The sequence below is a fragment of the Exophiala mesophila genome (genome assembly GCF_000836275.1).
Source record: "Exophiala mesophila strain CBS 40295 unplaced genomic scaffold supercont1.2, whole genome shotgun sequence".
NCBI classification, from domain to species: Eukaryota; Fungi; Ascomycota; class Eurotiomycetes; order Chaetothyriales; family Herpotrichiellaceae; genus Exophiala; species Exophiala mesophila.
Window position 1 is genome coordinate 1240231 of NW_015622505.1, and position 20862 is coordinate 1261092.

Genomic DNA, 20862 nt, shown 5'->3' on the forward strand with positions numbered 1-20862 from the left:
CTTTGAGCGGATATGTGAGGTTATGAGCGGGCGGTTTACGACCACGCCACGTCTGAGACATGCATTCAGAAATGAGGCAGGAATGATTCCGCGAAATACGAGCACAAGGAACAGGGGGGTAGCAGTGCAGTTCCACTACGAATGACTTGTTTTGTCGTGGATTCGATGGATGTGGTGAAGAGGGATCAACTACTTAACGAGACCACGAGGAGGAAATTCGATGCCTTATCACGTGATCCGAAGTAGGCTCTTGGCACGTGTCACGTGAGTAATCTCCTTCCTCGTCACGTGTTAGACGGGCATCTCCTACCCTTGTTCTTATGTAAGCTGTGCACTCGCTCTTGCCTCGGCGGGTCAACTACCACACGCGATAAACGATAAGGAGGCAGGAGGGAGATTCTCGTCCCCTCCCTCCCCACCATCAACGATGGGTCGAGGGCAATTATCTCCTATTCGCTGTCCACACATCCAGACATCAAAGTCGCCGCCCAAACACTGTTATCGCTCAGTCTTGGGCATTTCTTGTATATACTGGCCATCTGCCATGTTTGTTTTGAGACTAGGCGTTTGTAGGTGAAATCCTCGGGTGATTGCTGATAAATACATAGGTACACCCTGCCACCTCGAGTCCCTTTCAGTCCTTTGAAACCCCCTCCTCTCATTCACATTCACTCAGCTCCTCGACGTCTGCGAAAATGGTCAAAGTACCTTGGCAGGATGTTGCTGCCCTCGCACAATCTCTGCGAGACAAGTCAATAGACCGCATTGAACCCGCGGTCCCCAAAGTCCCCAGCTCATCAGAGCTCCCTTTGAACACATCCAAGCTACCGTCACAATTACTGAGCCCAGAAGAATCCAAAATCACCGAGACTTGTCCAGAGCAACTGCTCAAGTCTTTGGCTTCCGGCGAGCTCAGTAGTGTCCAAGTCGTCACTGCGTTTCTAAGACGAGCAGGAATTGCACAGAAGCTTGTACGTTGTCCCACTGTTTAACATTCTTCACAACCACGCTCAGTGGCATATGAGGGCGTTCGATTGACTTGTGCCTGCCAGACCAACTGTGTGACCGAAGTTCTTCCAGAAGCTGCCATTGCAAGGGCAAAATACCTAGATGAGTATCTTGCCACCAACAAGAAACCCATAGGTCCTCTTCATGGCTTGCCAATCAGCGTCAAGGAGCATATCGGCATCAAAGGTCTCGGTCTCAACGGCGGGTTTGTTGGTTGGTTTGACCGGCGTGCCGAGGAGGACGCATACATTGTCGAATTGTTGCAAAAGGCCGGCTGTGTGTTGTACGTCCGAACGACTCAACCACAATGTTTGATGCATCTTGAAACCTGCAACAACCTTTACGGCGAGACTGTCAACCCATACAACAGGACTTTGACCTGTGGCGGGAGTTCTGGCGGCGAAGGTGCCTTGATCGGCCTGAAGGGAAGTCCCATGGGAATCGGTACTGATATTGGTGGAAGCATTCGCTCACCAGCAGCCAATTGTGGTGTCTGGGGCTTCAGGCCAACGTCTTATAGACTACCCATGGGCGGATGTACAGCCCCAATGGGTGGCCAGGAACAAATCGTCCCGGTCATTGGTCCTTTGAGCTTGTCGCTCGAGGGTTGCCATGTCTTCATGAAAGCCCTGATTGACCAGAAGCCCTGGCTTGTGGAACCTTCCTTGCTGCCATTTCCCTGGTCTTATCCCCCCAAGGAGAGCTATCTCACCAAGCCTGATGGAACCAGAAAGCTCAAAGTAGCTGTCCTTTGGAGCGACAATATTGTCAAACCACATCCTCCCGTCATTCGTGCCCTGAAAGAGTTGACGGATAAGCTCAAATCCAGCTCCGAGATCGAGCTGGTTGATTGGGTGCCATACAAGCACGATGTGGCATGGGACATCATCTCTTCCATGTATTTTGGCGACGGGGCCAAGCAGGACACCGAAGCTCTTGCTCTGAGTGGCGAGCCATGGCTACCATTGACCAATTTCATCATTAAGGAACAGCCCAACGTTAAGGAGAATACCATTACCGAGGTCTGGGAGTTAACCATGCAGCGGGAAAAGTATCGTGCCGAATACGCCAAGTTGTGGAATGACACTGGCAAGGACGGATATCCAGTGGATGTGATCTTGTGTCCTGTCGGCCCCGGAGCTGCCCCTCCACTAGGCCACGCTCGTTATTGGGGCTACACATCACAGTGGAATCTACTGGATTATCCGGCCATGATCTTCCCCGTTTCACAGGTAGACCAGGAGCTCGACAAGGCCGAGGTTGGCTATCAGCCTTTGAACGACCAGGATGATTGGAACTATAAACTTTATTCCCCTGACAAGTATGCGGATGCTCCGGTGTCGCTACAGCTGGTGGGGCGGAGGTACGAGGATGAGAAGGTGTTTGAGGCTATGGAGTTCATCCAGTCCATAGCGGGCTCGTTGCCGTTGACACCATTTCGATAGTCAATAAGACAATACTTTTTCCGAATTTTGGTATCTTCGTGAGGAGAAGGCGCTTGCAGGAGACAGGAAGTCAAGAGAGCCCAGGTCAGGTCGACGAATTCCCGGGCACAGCATCTTCCCTGTAGAAGCCGGCAACCAAGAAAGCCAGCTCTAGAGCCTGTTTTTCATTCAAGCGAGGGTCGCAGAAAGTAGTATAGTTCAAACTCAGATCTTGCTCAGTCAACTCCTCCGCACCACCCACGCACTCGGTGACGGCTTCGCCCGTCAATTCCAGATGCACGCCGCCAAGATAACTGCCCAAAGACCGGTGAATCTGCAGAGCCTGGCGTAATTCGGACAGAATATCGGAGAAGCGACGAGTCTTGATCGTGCTAGTCGAGGTCGAGGTGCCAGATGCTTCCGGCACTGATACGGTGGCGTTGCGACCATTTCCGTGCATGGGGTCACATTGCCAAACCACCGTGCCGCGGTGAGGGGATTGTTGGACCGCCCGGATGTGGCCTGGCAGATGCGTTGAGATCTTGTCATGGCCATATCGCGTGATCAGAACGATCTTGCCGATCTCGTGGCTTGGATTGAGGATATCAAGAAGAGGTACCAGATCAGATGCCGGCATGCTTGGTCCAACTTTGACTCCAATGGGATTGGAAATGCCACGGAAGAATTCGACGTGGCCATGGGTCAATTGCCTCGTCCGGTCGCCGATCCAGATGAAATGTGCTGAAGTGTCGTAGAATCCTTGGTTGGGAGCTGCTGGACGAGGAAGGTGAGCCGGGAGGGATGTGTTTCGCGACCGGGCTTGATTCGGTCGCTGAGGGAGTGTGTGTTGTTGCACTTTGGCGTTGGGCGGATGCTTGAAGCTCCGGGTCAAAGACTGCTCATATTCGAGCAAAAGTCCTTCATGAGAGGTGAAAAGATCAACGGTCTCCAAACCACCGCCTGTGTCCAGTCCAATAGTACGCATCATGTCCAGAGTATCTGTGATGCGCTGTACAATCTGTTGGTAGCTGTCTCGCACTTGTGGGTCACGAACATGGCCCAGACTCCAATCCAATGGTGCGTGTAAATCGGCTATTCCTGAAGCCAAAGCCGCTCTGAGGTAGTTTTGTGTCGCAGCAGAATGGAAGTACGCATCCACCAAGCGGGTCGGGTCAGGGACTCGAGCCTTGGGATCGGCCTCGTAGCTGTTCAAGATATCACCTCTGAAGCTGGCCATCTTGACACCGTTGATTGTCTCTGTTGGTGAAGATCGGGGTTTGGCATACTGGCCGGCCATACGAGCCACGCGCACGACCTTCTTTTTGGCACCGTAAATCAAAACTAATGACATCTGCAGCAATAGCTTGACCTTGGCCTCAATCATATCTTGGTTGCAGTAGTCGAACAACTCGGCACAATCTCCACCTTGTAGAAGAAAGGCATTTCCCAGGGCAACTTCCCTCAGTTCATTCTTCAACTTGACGATTTCTAGTGGCGTGACCAAAGGGGGTAGTGAGTTGAGTTTGGTAATGGCCTTTTGGAAGGATTCTTGGTCTTCATATTCAACTGATTGGACGATTGGCATGTCTCTCCAGCCAGCTGGAGACCAGGTTGCTTTGGTGTCGGCATTGGTGGCCATTTTCGAAGTATTTGCTGCTGAGAATTTTGATGATATGACTCAAATCCTTTAGCCCCTCGGATATTTGGATTTCTCAGGGGCTATAGAAGTTGTGCTTCCTGTTCTAATTGAGATTTGTTGTGGCTCGATTCACGTAGCCAGGCAGCCAGGCAGCCAGGCACACAGCTCAATGAAGCAAGGAGCGAAATATTGTGTGGTTGTTGATATATCGTTTGATGACTCTAAAAATGATATTCGAGGGCCTAGTGGAGGAGGTTGAATGCCAAGCCTTTTCGCATAAACTCCGGCATCCGCTCGGATTGACTTCTGGTGTTAAATGTTTGGTTCTTTTGTCCCTTCAGCTCATCAGACGCAGACGATCATCGAAGACTCGAACAATACCTAGGACTCCAACCTCAAGGTCTACACCCGTCCCAACATGGCCGAGCCCATACCGTCTGCCTCGGCAGCTGCAGACGCCGCCGAAGATGAAACCACGCAAAACCTCCCCGCAAATGCAGAGGACCGCAAGGCCGCTGCCGCCCTCAACGCATTAAATGCAAACAACATGTCACAAGAGAATGGAGAGTCAGCCAACAAACAACCCTCCGCCGCAGACCAGGAAGCATTGGGCAAGGCAATGTCAAGACTTGAAATCGCTAGTGGCGTAAGCAAGAAAAAGGACGACAGCAAGAAAGCCGAGTCAAAGAAGGAAGTGGAAGTCAAGAAGAAGATCAAGGTGGCTGCAGATGATGTTAACTTTCTGGTCAGTCAAAGCCTTGTACAAGTTGGTGGATCGTTCGACTGACACCTTTCCTAGGTTGAGGAATTGGAATTGACCAAGGTCAAAGCCACAGAACTTCTAAGATCCCACGACGGCGATATGAACCAAGCCATCAAGGCATTCCTCGCTTCAGTGGTAAAAGTATAGGAACCTGAACCACCCAGACCTCCCGCAGAATTGAATACAAGGGTTTCAGAAAGTCCAACATTGTTATCGGATCACTCGAACTCGCGTTTATTCAGAGTGCAAGTCAAAGACAGGATTCGCACCTTTCGATCAACCATATTCGATCAACCGGGAAAATCATCGCGTCCTCGTGTCTGATTGATCCTCTATACTGAGCCTGCTCTCGTTGGCACACGAACATGAAATTACCAATACGCAAGAGCTTGTACGAGGCAGAAAGCTGAGTGTGCATTCGACCGAGAGGAACAGAGAGAGGAACAGATTTGGAGAATTCCTCCCCACGAGGAGAATGGATCGCACCTATCCTTCGCGCACTGTGTGCCTGTGTGGATGGACCGATGGCGCGCAATAATAGGCAAGAGCCAGCCGTCTAGGATATATCGTTTCCATCATAGTCCGGAAACACCGGACAGAGCAGTCAAGAGAACATTGATACGTACAGCGCATGGAATGATAGCAACAAGCCGTAGAAGTTCCATAGATCATCCATATCCACCAAGCCGGCACATCTTCGGCTATTGAGACCAAGATAATCACAAACTCACAGACAAATGATACTCTGCATCTTTGCCTAAAAGCAGTGGGTTGATTCCACTTGACCAATTTAGTGACGGAAGTCCATTGACCCATTGACAGCTGATCATACCGTAGTATTTATTTAATGCTCTCGATGCCAACATCCTTGAGTGATGGAAACTTCGAATTCACTGGATGAGATAAAATAAAATACTCAAGGTCTTGGCATAAAGTCATCAACAACGTCAACATCAACATCAACATCAACATCAACGTCAACATCAACATCAACATCAACATCAACATCAACATCAACATCAACATCAACATCAACATCAACATCAACGTCAACTTGTGCCACTCTGCAATTCTCCATTGACACAATACTGTTGTGTTACATTGTGTTCCCTTGATGACGTGTTGTACTTCGTACATGAAAGCTCGTCATCATTGATCAGATTCCAGGAATTTCGGAATCATTAATCTCTTTGCACATAACATCATTAATTTTCCGCAAACATAGGCGAGAGAGACTGCAATTCCCAAGCGCCTCATCCGCTTCGAAGTCAAGTCATCCTTTAGACACGAAATCGAACGACTCGATCACGCCGATTTCTCGACCCGCACGACACGACACGACACGAAATTCCATTCATTCCATAATCACGGCTACACGGCTACGATGGAGATTCAAGAGTGGACCGTTACAGAGGTAGGAAGGAAACGGCTCCTCCGAGTTTCAATGACATGACCCATTCTCTGACCTCTTTCAGGCTTATGCTCCGACAAAGTGTAGTCTCGGCGAAGGACCCTACTATTCTGAAGAGCGGCACGAACTTCGATTTCAAGTATGTTTCCCCGTTGACCCGCCGGCCAGTCTAGTCGGAATTTGACCAAGTGGGAAAATTAGGATATCAACAACAAAAAAATGTACTTGATCGATCTCCACAAGGGGCCTGAATCGATCAGGGTCATCGACACTCAGATGCCCATTGGAGTGACAGCCAATATTGAAGGGGTGGACTCGTCAGAGACGATCCTGGTCGGCGCCAAAGACGGAGTGACCAAGTTCAATCTCAAGACGGGAGAACACGAATACGTAGCGAAATACTGGCACGGGCCGGATGCTCATGAGAAGACGACCAGGTTCGAATGGCTTCAAGGCCACCCATCTGTCCCTTCCCTGGCTCGCCGAGACTTACCAGAGATTGCAGAATGAGATCCAACGACGGCGCGGTTGACACGCAAGGCCGGTTCTGGGTGGAGGCTTTTGACGATCCGGAAATCGTCGAACCCACCAAGGCAGGCGTGCTGTTCCGGCTTGACCATGACCGGACCTTGACGACGGTACACGCCAATATGACGATTCCAAATGGCATCACCTGGAACTCCCAAGATACTACCATGTTCCTGACTGACTCGCCGGACCAAAAGGTGTATCAGTTTGACTATGACACCCAAACAGGCAACGTGTCGGACAAGAAGGTTTTCTTCCACCTCGACGAACCAGGGGTCTTCCCGGACGGACACGCCATGGACGTTGAGGGCAATATATGGCATGCCTGCTACGGTGGGTTCAAGGTCATCCGCATTTCGCCAGCTGGCCAAATCACCGGCGTCATCCGCCTGCCCACTCGTAACATCACTTGTCCAACCTTTGTAGGCACCGAACTGTACATCACCAGCGCAAAGGAAGCTGAGCCTGACAAATACCCAGAGTCAGCCCTGTTTGCCGGCAATGTCTTCAAGGTTGATGTTGGAATCAAGGGCATGCCGAAATACCGCGTTCGCTTGGGCTGAACGATCCTGGGAGTGAGCAATTTGTGACTTTCTCGCAAAATCACACTGGTTTGGTTACACGGCCAACTCAAAGGCACGAGATAGAACGGCGATCCTCTTCTGATCACACCAGATCAAACCCCTTTATGAGGACCATATGTGCTTGGGTGATGGACTATCCTGTTCGGTGCGCAGGTGATCAACAACAGGCACGGGAGACAAGCAAGAGTGGCGATGCAAAAAAAATCAGGGAATTACCTCGTCGAGTCAGCGATGTTGCGGCCCAATTCACCATGAAAAGAGCAGGGTTCAGCCGCGGCCATGTCTGAACAAGGCTGCAAAACCTGGCCACGCGATACAACTAGCGAAATGAGGCGTCTGCATGTCGTCCTTTTTTTTCATTGCTGCCCGCGGTGATACCTGTGGTGATTGAACAAGCGAGAAACAATGTGAGATTGCTAGGGTTTCCCAGCCCGGGATCTGCCTTGCTCAATACAGCCGTGACAGGGAGCCTCGATTGGGGTTTTCTAGGCCGCCTCGGTCCAGGATCCCCCTTCTCGCTGGCCACCTTGTCTCCGGTTTGATTGTATTCGGTAATTTCGTAGAAGTCTTTGTCGATTCTCGAATCATCGCCTGCCACAGGACTTGGAGGTCACGTTTTCCGTAACCCGGTAAATTGCTGCCGAATCCAAACAGCCTTAGCATAAGACGAGTAATTCTGGTCTGTAACGAGTTCGAGTTCGGTGAACCATCCACTTGTGATGCAACATGACAATAATTCCGTGATTCGAGACAGCAACAATATTGCAACCTTGGCCTCGGACTTAAGCTTGAGCTTGCGACACAAACTGTCTGGCCCGCGTGGGTATTGATCTTTTGCTCATGCGCGATCGATTGTGATGACTGACAGAAGATGCTTTCTCACCTCACCTGCCACAGTGGTTTGACCAGTTTTGGGCAGTACAATTGGGTTCCGTGACTTGTGTTCGTGAAACGTTTCACAACATTTGTGGCTGTGCGGAGTTGTTTCGACACACACCTGACACAACAAAGAAAGACGAGCACTCGTAGCGCAGGTCCAAGAGGGTCGAACAGTAACTTAGTGTTGATAAACGTCAAGCCTTGGCCTGAAACCAAAGGACGATCCCTATTATTGTTCTTGGCCCAATGCACAACCGTTTTGCGCTACTGCGCGGTTTCGCAGAACCTGTTCATGCTCGTTCATGCTCGCTGCAACCAGACCCAGAAACTAACCTTCATATTGTTATGCATACATGCTCAAGCATAGCGGCGGCGCAGGAACAGAAGTGAACACGGTCTGTTTGCTCCCCAGTCCAGTCAAGGGTTGATCTCGCTTCCAAGTCAAGCTGCAGGCACTCGTCGGGTGTAGTAGAGCTGGGACTGAGGGATCGACCTGGTAGGCTATCTGCAGGAGTCCAAGACATGCAACTCCATATTCTAGAGCGACCGGCTACGGACGCAATTTGGCCCCCATGCCCCAGTTGGTGTGCTCGGACACGGAACGTAGAAGCCTGCGTGGATAAATAAGAAGATGCTACTCCAAAATCGTTATAACGGGGTCAAAAGAAAATCAGCTTTAGCCTTGCCTCGCTTCACCTAGCACTTGGCCAGGTCCAGGGTGTAAGTAGAAGGATTGGTCAGGCTAAGGGTAATGCAACATTTTGGCAGTGACCGGCTCCCGACGGAGTGGAGCATTTGCCTACTCGGTCCCCATTGTTGTCGGGCATGGTCATCCGGCTCGGCGGCGTCATTTACTAAGTCCCGCGGGACCGGGCTGCAGGGTTGTGGAGGGTGCTACAACAGTCTTCTCTCCACGTGGCGTTGGGCCCTCGGGCCGCCCATAACCATTTACCCCTGTGTGTGTTGTGAGTGTCGGTGTCTGTAGCCTGTAGGAAATACACGTCACGTTCTTCTTTTCTCTCGGCATGGGTCGGGAGCAAACTCTTCTGGGTCGACTCTGCCCTACCCTCGTCGTTGGTGCGAGTAGTGGAATTTGTGTACATAATCAGAAGTGAGGACTGATGGTTTTTCTGGATCGACGTCATGATTGACAGTACAGTAGCACAGTGCCCCCCAGATGGTGGCAACCTCGGTGTTCGGCTCTGTCTTCTTTGATGTGTCGTGGGGCTGGAGAACGCATCTACGGAGTACGTATAGGTATGCGTGCGTAGGTGATCCGTATGGCGGTATCGTATGGGGAATCGTGAGAAGTGATGACCGAGCGGCCTCGACCCATGCCAGGTACTTTAGTCCTGAGTCTGTGGGTTTTGAAGTACGGAGTATGTACATACAATGGGCCTAGTCGATGGCGTTGGTGTGTCGATTGATGCTGTAGCAAGGCCGAGGGGCCTGTGCTTTGCTTTGGGGAGCAAGCTGCAGATTTCATGGTGGGGATAATCACGTGAAACAATCGCGCCAAGAATCCCACTTTTGCAACCACGTCTTTCAATTGTGGGAAGGTGTGGCTGGCTCAAGCAGATTAGATTGTACAATCACCCCAGACGATGATCAGAATCATTCTCGTGGCTGACTGGTGAATCGACTTCTAAAGGCTTGGAACATGATAAGATCAATCCTAATTAACTATCCATGATCGACATGAAATTACGTCTTTATCTTCCATGGGCGGCTCAAGGAAGCCAAACAATTTGTCGCAAGCAATAACGCGGACTTGTTTTAATTGATACCCTCAGTTGTTCAAGTTATATAGTATCTTAGCAACCTCGGGGTGGCACTCTCAGCCGTTAGATACTTGGAGCTTCACAACACATCTTTGAGTTTTCGATAAGGAGCTCGCAAACAGCGTTGACCCCGTCGCAGGTTGCAGGTAGTGCAACAGACAAGATAGCGGTGGGATAAATCCTGGACCTGGTGGTCATCCCACCACTCTACGTTTCTGGATTCTGGGTGGTGTGGGGTGATTTTTCACTGACAGGTGTGGATATGCTTGCATCGTCTAGCGATGCAAGGGACATGCAGGTTACCGACGTTGAGCAGCTCTCGTGGTGCAATAATCCCACACCTTGCAACATCACGAGCACGGCCCACCTAAAGGTACAACTTTGACTTCACAGTCGTCTCAACTCTCGGGACATGACCCTACTGATTGTTTGACATGGTTTGAAAGGAAAGTCGATGGTCCACACTGTGGGTGGGTGACAATCTAAATCTGATTGGCGGACCAAAGATTCCATCTTGGGCACCTTCTGGAAATTGTGCCTTGATGTCCTCACTTGGACTCTGGTGAGTCGATTATTGCTGTGATTGATTTTGTAATCACCTGTGGGATGGCGCAGTGGAACCGGCGTAACCATGGGAAACACTCACCGTCTCGTCTACGACTCTGGAATGGTTGACCAATTGGAAAGACATTCCACCTTCGACACTGGACTTCTAAAGTGGCAGGCTAGAAGGATGGTGTAATTTTGGCGGGAATCTCGGTTGATCAGTGTAGTGTCCTGCTTGGCTACCGGAGGTTACCGGACCCAACGAATGACGGTCAAGGAGTATTTGGATCATGTCGTGAATCTGGTTGCCTATCAGCAGCCAAAAGTCTCTGCCCCGTGACATACTCTCGAATGACGGAATGGCTGGGCGATGGAGGACGAAAAGATTTGATGATCCCAGATAGAGGCAAGCATGTCATGATAGCGTGAGAGTCAACTCTTTGCAATATTGATGAACTTGCAGGACTCGGGCTGCGGAGCGAGGTGCATGGAGATGGAGCTGTGGCACTGTGGCACTACGGGTAGGTATTCGGCAGCCGCATAAATAAGGGCAAAATAAATGACAAGTGACAGGTCTCATTGGGCTGATGTGGTTGGTCAACTTGATAGGTAGTGCTGTACAGTACTGAACAGTATGTTTGAGCTCGCATCACATCTGGGGCGATATCTCATAAAGAAAGTGGTCTACGAGATCGTCAGGATGCAGATGTTGTTGTTAATGTCACGAATCCTGCAAGGCCATCCAACTGTGTAACAACGATCATGACTTGTAGAAGTTGCCAGTGTACTTGGGAACCAGGTATCTCCACCAATATCTGGGTTGCTAAGGCTGTAGGCCGTATGCGAAGGGGACGAGGAGGCTTACGGAAGTCCCTTGGACGACCACAGAAACATTTCAATGTTCGCCTTGGCAGTGCTAGCTAGTCGAGCCGGCGTGCCGATACTCTCTTCAAAAGGTAAACCGATCAGGTCACCGGCCGCCTCTCCTAATGTTTTGGAATTGTAAAATTTGTCCGCTCCAGACCTGCCGCAAGTACACACACAACACAGACTTGGAAGGTTTTGTCTTTGAAACGACAAATCACATGCTGATGCAAAACATCATCGTTGTTGTCGCGATCGCTTACATTGCCAATGCTCAAGACGGAATGTGGACTGTTGGCCACCTGGTCCCGCTCGATGTGATGCAGCAACAGACGCAACTGCATCATCGATGTGATCCACGGAGGACGACCAAAAGGAGAAAGCGAATGCGTCCGAAAGAGCGGGAGCCAAGGTGACGGGCGATGTGTCTGGACGCCTCACTTCTCGGGGTTCGCTTTGGCCTTTGGCCTCATAGGGCGCAAAATTCGCACAATCATTTAACTGCTCAGAATAGATAAATTGAGCAGGAAGAATTTCAGAGACGACGAATCGAAAGAGGGGATTGAGCAAATGCAATCCAAGTCGTTCGCATTGGACCTCGCCGGGAGCACTGATGCCTGATCCAGCCGAGATGGCTGAAGAGCCGCGATCCAATCATCAGGGCATGACTCAGTGGGGCCGCGGCCAGAGTGCCACAGTGCCTTTTTGGTGCCTTTTGGTCCCTGGAGTCTGGCCTACTTGGGCATGTGGACAGACACTAACGGGCTAGAGGACTGCCACTGTCTACCGGCTCTGCACACACTGCTCCAGCGCCCCAATGCTCCAGTCTCGGCCGCCAACTTGCTCGTGTCCACCCCAGAGAGCTGGGCCTGTCCTGCTTGCTGGGACGCCGCTACTTACGCTTCGTATCCCCTGCTGCGGGTTTGCCAAGAGGTGGTGGGCACTCGGTCCTCGGGTCTGCACACTACTTGGACCTACGAATACGCACACCGCATACGAGCACCGTAAGGGTACAGTACGGAGTACTACAGTTCTACAGTGATATGTAATATAGAATAATAAGAACATAGAGGAGAGCCTGACCAAGGTATAGAAGTTGCTGCCCTGGTGTTTGCGCATGGATATAGATTTGACATCGAGTTCGAGGTTGTATGCAGTAAGAAGGCATTAGGCAGTAGCCTATGTGGTTTCATGCCGTAGCCTGTCTGGCATGCTTGGACCATGTGCAGGTGGCAGTTGACAGTTGGCAGCGGCTCAACGAGAACAATAGAACCTACGGAGTAATAAAACCCTGGCAGCGGTCCACTCGTCATCACAGATAGGCTTTATGCTTGACATGCTGCAGCTTGCATTCTCCTCCGGCCATACGCATAGACTTTCGGCCCCTGTTCACCTGTCAAATGTCTGCCACTGCTCTGCCCGCTCCGCTTCAAACAGCCAAAACGCCATACACCAAACGCCAAACCAGCCAAACCAACAAGCTGCCTGGCAGACGGAGATCCTGGCCGAATGTAGTAATGCACTTTGGAATACGGAGTATGTGCATTGTCCATGGTTGGAACCGCTGATCCTGTCCCACGTCCAAGGCGCACCCTCTCTATCCCAAGCCCTGAGGCATCTCTACGGAGGACACATATTTCTGTCACCCAAACTTAGAATGTCACAATGTCACCGTCAACAATGACCATGGACTAGAGGCGCATCAGTCGGCCCACCTTCACATGGGATGAGGTGGATCTTATGCAACCCACTGAGTTCCAGAGTTGTTGGACACAGATGCATGGAGTTGGGTGTCCATCCCGCCGTGGAAGCACTCCGTACGAGTACTTCCCAAGTACCTGGGCTGTTGTTGGTGTCTACTTACTGCCCAGTGCCTCACCCTGTATTGCCCCAAAGCAGCTACGAGCGACAGGGGTGCCGGACGGAGCTTCTCGGTCCTCTGAAGCTTCCTCGCTCGCTCATTCCCTGGCCCCCGTTGGCCCCCCTCTACCCCCTCGCCCCTCTCCCCTCCAACCCGGTTCTGGCGACTTTCAAGCGACAGCCCTGACTCTAAACCGCATGAGATCACTCTGCATGCACGGGGCAGGGCCCCCCCGGGATCCGTACGCGTCACATCATGCCCATGTCAACCCAACCGGGACTATCACGTTGGTGCCCAGCGCTGTCATGATCCCGCTTGGTGGTGCCATCACGCGCTTGACCAGGAGTGCCACAAGTGCCATGGTGCCAGGTCGTGCAGGTCTTCTCCCACCGATGGGTTAGCACCATGCTAAGAGGCCGGGCTGTAAGTGCCTGTGCAAATCTCAAAGTGCGTGCACCACAGTGACCACTCACTTCCGCGCGATCATGCTTGCAGCTGGTCATAGCTTGTTGCAAGGGCAGACGGGGCGGTCCACTTCCCTTCTTTTCCATCTGTAGCATCCTCATCTTCCCTGTCAACTGTCCAATGTCGTGGGCTCTATCGTCTATCCACCTACCAACCTGCCAACGCCTGCCCAGGACCCAGGACCCAACATCCAGGACTGACATGCCCACTGATGAGATAATTTGGCTTCGACGCGTTAGTCCCAATGATTCCACTGTGAGCTACCGCTACTGCTCCTCCTACTGCTGATGCTGAGCCTCCTGCTCAGATCTTGACCGGACCAGGTCGATCAAATTCGACAATGCGCTAGAAGCCTCGAACACATCCTCCATCGCTACCATGACACTGCCATCTCTTTTCCCGGCTCCCCGTTTCCAGGAATTTCCTCCACGATACAATACCCTCCATTGCTTACCACTACCAAGGTACTTGCTTGTGATTTCATCAAAATGTTCTTTACGAGCTGACCTCACGCTACCTTAAGTTAGTCGACCCAAGGCACCTCATCTCCCTGGTCCTCTGCCATCTCGCCTTGCCTGCCGCTGCCTGGCTTCATTCTTTCCGTCTCCATCCAGACCTCTCATAGCTGGAGACAGCGTTTAATGACTCTCATTTGCCGCCCCTTCAACTCCCACCACGAATCGCCGTGCCTTCCCTCCTGATACTCGCTCAACCTCCTCCACAACGCATGCTTCTGCTCCTGTCCTGGAATGCGCATACCTTGGTGCCGAGTCTGCCTCTCGTGCCTCTTTACTTGGTCCCCTCGCATCACCACCTCCACGTCCACCTCCGCCTGAATTGCTCTTGTAAGTCCGCCCCTCGACACATACCCTGACCTGCCCTGCCCTGCCTGTCACTGCTTCTAACTCTGATTCTTCTTTCTTTTGCTCTCCCTGACTTCTCTAGCCCACACCGGTAGCCACCCTGGCTCTCGCAGTCGGCATCTCTCCTCTGCCCCAATACCCCAGGCCGCCTGGAAACACAGGCCATTACGAATTACCCTGGGAATATCAACCCAATCACCACCGCCCGGGAACAGGGACAGGTGCCCACGACCGGCAGAGGAGGGACAGCGGAGGAGTGCCGCATCAAGAACCTCCATGTTCGCGACTGGGCTCCCAGCCGAACTACGAGGCACAAAAGTACATGTCACAACAGTCCCCAGTCACAGACCTTCCCTCGACAACCTCGTCCGTCACTCAGGGATCTCTTTCTTATTTTCCCGCCTCGGCACCGAGCGCAGCGTCTTCGCGCCCAAGCACAGCAAATGTGGCCCAGTCCGAAGTTCATGGAGTATATGGCGGTGGATCCTTGACCCAACAATCCTCCGAGAGTCTTGCCGGTCCAATGGACCATCCGTCTACGGTTGGACCGTATTCTCAACCCTCTGTTAGAGGTCTTGGGGTGCAAAGTATTCTCAATCCCCCAGGAGACGACGAGGAGAGGCAGAGTCCGCGGACAAGACTTCCACCTCCTTCCAGTCTGGAGTTTGCTCCACGCCCACAGGCTCGGCTACCTGCACCGGCAGCATCACCTCGAAGTCGAAAACGGACAGACTCAGCACGTTCTCCGGTCAGAGATCACGACTTTCCCTCAGGTGCCCGCATGGGAAGACCAGTTCTCACCCCCAAATCCCCTGCTCTGCGTGCTGCGAGTCTAGGCGCGAGAAGAAATCCCTCATTTCATGCCCAGATCCAGCCTCTACAACATCTACCCACTCCCGGAGGACGGACCTATACCGCCGAACCGGGACCTCACCGGTCATCTGACATCCCCCCTCTCCCACCTCTGGCAATAGCCACAGGTTCCAACGTGCTGGCTCCTCAGTCTCGGGAACTCAATCACCCTCGATCGGCTCATGCCCATGAAAATTCGAACCGCGGACCGGACCTAGCCTCGACCCCTCGATCTGAGCCGTCCAGCAGCCATCAGACTCCATATCTGAAGCTCGAAAATCCTTCTCCAAACTACCACTATAGACCTCCGCCACAATTCCCGCCCAGCGGCGCACCCTTGCGTGGTTCTCTGGGTGGGTACGGTGCTGATCACCTGGCGCACGGTCCGCATGAAGGTTATCAGGTGCCCCCGCCGGCCGGTTATCAGATGACGCTAGACACAGCTCATGGACCGATGGTAGTTCCAGTGGAGATGGATTTGCAAAATGCATCTAAAGTGGCGGATGAGAAGAGGAAGCGTAATGCTGGAGCATCGGCTCGTTTTCGACAGCGGAGAAAGGAAAAGGAAAGGGAAGCTTCTCAGACCATTGCCGGTTTACAGGTGGAGCTCCGTGAACTGATCGAAGAGCGAGATTTCTATCTGGCTGAACGAAATCATTTTCGAGATCTTGCACAGCGTCACATCCCTCTGTCTCAGTTGGGCACACGACCTCGATCTCCTCCACCCCGAGCTCGACGAGTTCATACTTCGGCATCGGTGCTTTCAGACCACCTCTCGGGCGAGGACGAGCCTTTCAATGATTCGGAGCAAGGTTCGGTGACGCGGAGGCGGCGGACGGGCGATTATCAACCATCTATGGCGACTCATACTACGCAATCGCCGCCGCCGTTGAGCTACGGTGCATCTTACACGTCTGGACCGTCAATGCCTCTATCTCTCCCGCCTCCCAACATGCAGTACCCGCCCCCGAGAAGCCTACCACCTGCTCCACCACACCACCCCTCTGTGACACGGTCACAGTCTTACGATCCATTCCGCCGAGACGGCTATAGACAGACCTAGAGTTGAAACAAATGATGGACCGATTCCCAGCAGGAAGGATGGGATGAAGGTTCCGACTACGACATGATTGTACCTACAATGACGACCATGAGGGCAACCTCAGAGACGCAGCGTTCCCCACATTTTAGTGGCGGGAGATGATGAAATGACCAAATCAGATTCCGATGCTCGAAACGTCGACCCCACGGCACACTTTTGCCAAACCCATCCACAAAACACACAAAGTCGGAATTGAGACGATACGAGACAAGACGGTCGGCGTCGGCCGCGTCGTCCTTTGCCACCCCACGCCTCGTTCCGACGGTGAACCGACTTTTCTTTTCCTTTTGTTTGAGCCCAAGTTGAGTGCATTGCATCTGCAAGATACCCCGAACAGACTGTTTATTTACCTAATCATAAGAGGGAGAGATATCTATGTGTATATCTGTGGCGTTGAGACAAATTGACTGGAGATGTGGAATAGGGCATTGGACACCTACATACACAACGGCGAAGCGGTGGGCGGTCCAACCGAGTCCATGGTCCGGGGACAGGGGTTTCCTTTGGCGATTGGAACATCAGCCATCTCGGCGGTCACTGTACTTTCTGTATATGTATGTATATCCACGAGACACGAGCTCTAATGTGCAATATACCTTGCTTGTTTTTACAAAGTTCCCCTATCCTCTGCGTCTTTCTGAGCTGGGGAGCGCAGCACGACCAGGGCGTGGCAGATGTGCAGTGAAGCCTCTGAGCACCAGAGCGGTCGGCTAGCAGGCGTCCCCGAGCCAGTATCTCGGAAAGACTCACCGCTTCACCAGTCGCTCTCCGAGATCTGTTCGATGAAGACGAGCAAGACCAGGGGGAGCGGTGAAGGAAATTAATGCAAGGGCGGGTGGCTGACGGATACGACGAAGCGAGACCTCGGTAGCAAATGAATGGTAGACATGGAAGATTCCCAGAGTTCATCAGGTGCACTCAACATGGTCGTCAACCGCCGTTGCCAACCACTGAGTGAGCCGGTCTCGACGGGCGATTGGGCAAGTCGAAGCAAAAACAAATCTCCAGAAAAAGCCCGAGTAAAATGACGGTCGCCGAAGAGAAATATATGCCGATGAAGCTACCAGTGATCTTCCAGATTCTCACAGAATAGGATCATCATGAGTGGGTATACTGTTCTAGCGCCTAGAATGGTCTGCAGCTCGATGATCCAATTGTATGTACATGCATTTCGGTGGAATAAGGCGAGAAAGTTTCAAATCATCGCGATTCAGCGAGTCGTCCTGACTGTGTTGGTGGACAGTTAGGACAGTTAGGACAGTCAGGCCAGGCTTTCTCTGGATAAGCACGGAGCCTTGGCACAAAGCGCCTTGACGAAGCTCCACGGACAGGGGAGAGGGGTAATCAAGTGATCAGTAAGGATGGCTGGTGACTGGTGGATAGTTCTATCTAAATTACGCATCCTCTATCACGCATCCTCTATCACGCACAACACCCCTTGGATAGCGTGGCTGCATGACATGTCGGTAAGTGCAAATGTGGCTTGAGTGATGAATTCGCCATCGCCCATCGGATCCAGCTCCACTACAACCAACCTTGGGAATTGGAATGTACTCCGTACGGTGCTAAGAGAGTTTGTGTTCAGCGGATCAAATCTTCTGTCCGGTAGCGAGGCAAGAGTAGTCACAACAGTCTTTGGTGCACATGGCTATGTACCTACCTAGATAGGACTTGGTGGTCGCCTCCGATAGCCTCTCTGGGCAATAGCGTATAGCCCGCGGGAGTCAAAATCAAGGTCAAAATCAAGATCAAGATCAAGAGCATCCATATCGGGTAGATGCGAAATACGTCCGTCAAGGGAGTACCTTCTAGCCGATCACTGAAACAATGCACCAAGTAGGCAGTGCCACGGTAGGGCAGCACCATGGCCCCCATGGAAACAAACAAAATTGTGCAGGCGAGGTTGAGAAATTAGGTCATCCGGCAGTCGAGGCTGGAAAATCTGGTAGCGAGATGGGCTGTTGGATGACTCGCACTGGTCGCAACGGCAACAAACAAACCGGGCGGTTAAGGTTCCGTGGAAAAAGAAAAGTCTACGATTCGTTGGTGTGGACGATCCTAAGCATGTGAATGGAGATGAGATGTGGGAGATGCGTAGATGGACAGACGGGGCTGGTGGGTAGATCCCAGTAAGTGACCCCAGTGATCCCCAATCATGCGCTAAGATTAGCCGTAGTTGTACAGTACGGAGTAGTTGTTCTTTCGACTTGTTCGTCTAAGTAAGATGGGCTGTGGGTGTACTTGTCAGGGTGTGGTTCACTCGTGGATTGTAGACTGTAGATTGTCAACTTATAAGAACCGCCCGCATCCATCAGCTTTTTTTTGTAAACCCAGATATTAAATGTGTGTTTTGACGGAATAAAAAAGGAGTACCTTTAGCAAAGCGTTATTAATCCAAGTACCTTTTTACGCATAGCCTTACCTACAGTAGACCAGAACCCAACGGTTGGGTCTGCTTTAGGTAGGCTCTGGTTGGGTTTGTGGCTGGGATCATGGGACTACGGAGTATGGGACTGGAAAACCACGAGGCGGCGGGCGGCGGGCGACTCCGCCATTTCGGAGATCAGATGCAAGGTAGATCGAGGCGAGCAACTCCAAGTCATGCATGCATGGGGCCCCTCAGACCTGAGGCTTGAGGCTTGAGGCTTGAGCCACTAGAAAATCATGCGTAGTCCTTTTACTTCTGACTACTGCTGGTACATACACTACTTACTTAGGTGGCTCGGTAGGTACACTAAGGTACTGATGCATGATGTACGTAGGTACCTCCCTAGGTACTTTTCTACGTAAAAGTACATCCTGTGCAAAAATAGGCGGCTGGACACTGGGCACTGTGAGAGAGACGGTGAGGTACTGTACTCCGTAGGTAAGTAAAGGTGATGGGAGGATTTTCATTTCTTGACATCTGACACCGCTCCCACTCGCCCCTCCGTTCCCGCCGCCTGAAGACAGCCCGAGGCGCCCCAGGCGACCCTCCGAACCCCCCACAGACGACGTCTGGCAGGTGACTTGACAGAGCTGCAAATGTCCGAAAACACAGTCATGTGCCAGGGTACACGACATGGAACGAACCATGGACACGTCCATACCAGTCTGGCAGTTGTACCTCGAGGTTCGGATGTCATTGGGATTGGTTTACCTCGGGTTCTTGCTTTGACTTTTCTGGCAAACCGTTGCAAGCAATGTAGATCCTGCCATTTTGGGCCAATGCTTTGCTCAAATTCAAGACATCGGATTCATCTTGACAGGTATCGTGAACTTTGCCTCTCACCTCTTAGCTCTTTTTCTCGGTCGACAATCCTAAGTAGATCCGCTAGTGATGAATTTATCCAGGCGTTTTGACAACAACCTTCAAAAGCTGGAACTCTCGACTTAATTGGGTGCATTCAAGTTGGGCACCAACATCTTCTTAGGTCACTTGGACGATGCCTGGCGCGTCTCGTGGCCCTTTTTGCAACATTTACCAATGTCACCATTTCGTCCAAGCGACCCTCGAGTATGTAACTAGCAAACCAAGTGTCCAGATGACTACTTTGAGCCAAAGGGGGAAAAGGAAAATAAAACAATGTGGATGCCGTGTCGTGAGGACTAACTAGATTGGTACTCTCGAGACTTTGGGGGCGTCTGTTTCGTAATTCTCGGCTTCGTGGCTTCCATGTTGATGAGTGGTTCTGGCCCTTGATGCCGTCTTTTAGGCAGGCTCGCAAGCCCCAAACAACAATAATACAACGGTGAGGATGTCGTGGCTGGAGCCACTATAGGAATCGACTACTGCATGAGAGCCCAATGCAAGAACGAATGTCCCACCACAGACAGGGCCCCATAGGCTGCAGGCCCAAAGGACTTTTTTCGGTCAGTACGAGTCTAAAGCAAGTATTACAGTGGTTGCATGTGCATTGCAAGTATGTGCATTGCATGATGCAGACAGGGTTCTAGGGTGTGTTGTTGAAGTGGCACTCAGGTGCAGGGCAAGATGCACAATGCAGACAGTCATCTGCAGCATGCATGCCCAGGGGCCATTTGGGCTGATGACTTGAGTTTGGGGCCTTGAGTTTCGCGGTACCGGGCGGGTACATGTGTCCCATGGAACCAATAATAACTAGGTATGTACCTAGGTAGGTAGGTACTACTTACGGAGTTACAAGCATTCAAAGCACGGCGTTATGTAGGTAGGTAGGTCAGCCCGAGGAGGCGCCTCTACCATTGTTTGCCGTTCAGTGTTCCGTGGTTCAGTGTTGACATTGACGTGTGTGAAGGAGAAACAGCAACGTGCAGACTGGGTGGATGCAGCC

The 20862-nt window shown here is 51.7% G+C and overlaps 5 protein-coding genes across 5 annotated transcripts; 4 read left to right on the top strand and 1 right to left on the bottom strand.

The window, feature by feature from the left end:
• Nucleotides 1-431: 431 nt before the first annotated feature.
• PV10_02344 (uncharacterized protein) lies at nt 432-2453 on the top strand (the record flags this gene model as incomplete). The annotated part of the gene is made up of 2 exons (XM_016366648.1): nt 432-971; nt 1053-2453. Exons 1-2 carry the CDS (start codon nt 696-698, stop codon nt 2451-2453), a joined length of 1677 nt encoding a protein of 558 aa, XP_016226166.1. The 5' UTR covers nt 432-695.
• PV10_02345 (uncharacterized protein) lies at nt 439-4271 on the bottom strand. The gene has a single exon (XM_016366649.1). The coding sequence runs from the start codon at nt 4069-4071 to the stop codon at nt 2539-2541; it is 1533 nt and encodes a 510-aa protein (XP_016226167.1). The 5' UTR covers nt 4072-4271; the 3' UTR covers nt 439-2538.
• A 131-nt stretch (nt 4272-4402) lies between these two features.
• On the top strand, nt 4403-5578 carry PV10_02346 (uncharacterized protein). Its single transcript, XM_016366650.1, has 2 exons — nt 4403-4816; nt 4871-5578. The coding sequence occupies exons 1-2, from the start codon at nt 4490-4492 to the stop codon at nt 4979-4981; spliced, it is 438 nt and encodes a 145-aa protein (XP_016226168.1). The 5' UTR covers nt 4403-4489; the 3' UTR covers nt 4982-5578.
• A 281-nt stretch (nt 5579-5859) lies between these two features.
• On the top strand, nt 5860-7804 carry PV10_02347 (uncharacterized protein). The gene is made up of 4 exons (XM_016366651.1): nt 5860-6248; nt 6310-6384; nt 6447-6682; nt 6751-7804. The coding sequence occupies exons 1-4, from the start codon at nt 6219-6221 to the stop codon at nt 7334-7336; spliced, it is 927 nt and encodes a 308-aa protein (XP_016226169.1). The 5' UTR covers nt 5860-6218; the 3' UTR covers nt 7337-7804.
• A 6085-nt stretch (nt 7805-13889) lies between these two features.
• On the top strand, nt 13890-17650 carry PV10_02348 (uncharacterized protein). The gene is made up of 2 exons (XM_016366652.1): nt 13890-14598; nt 14699-17650. The coding sequence occupies exon 2, from the start codon at nt 14939-14941 to the stop codon at nt 16529-16531; it is 1593 nt and encodes a 530-aa protein (XP_016226170.1). The 5' UTR covers nt 13890-14598; nt 14699-14938; the 3' UTR covers nt 16532-17650.
• The last annotated feature ends 3212 nt before the right edge of the window (nt 17651-20862 follow it).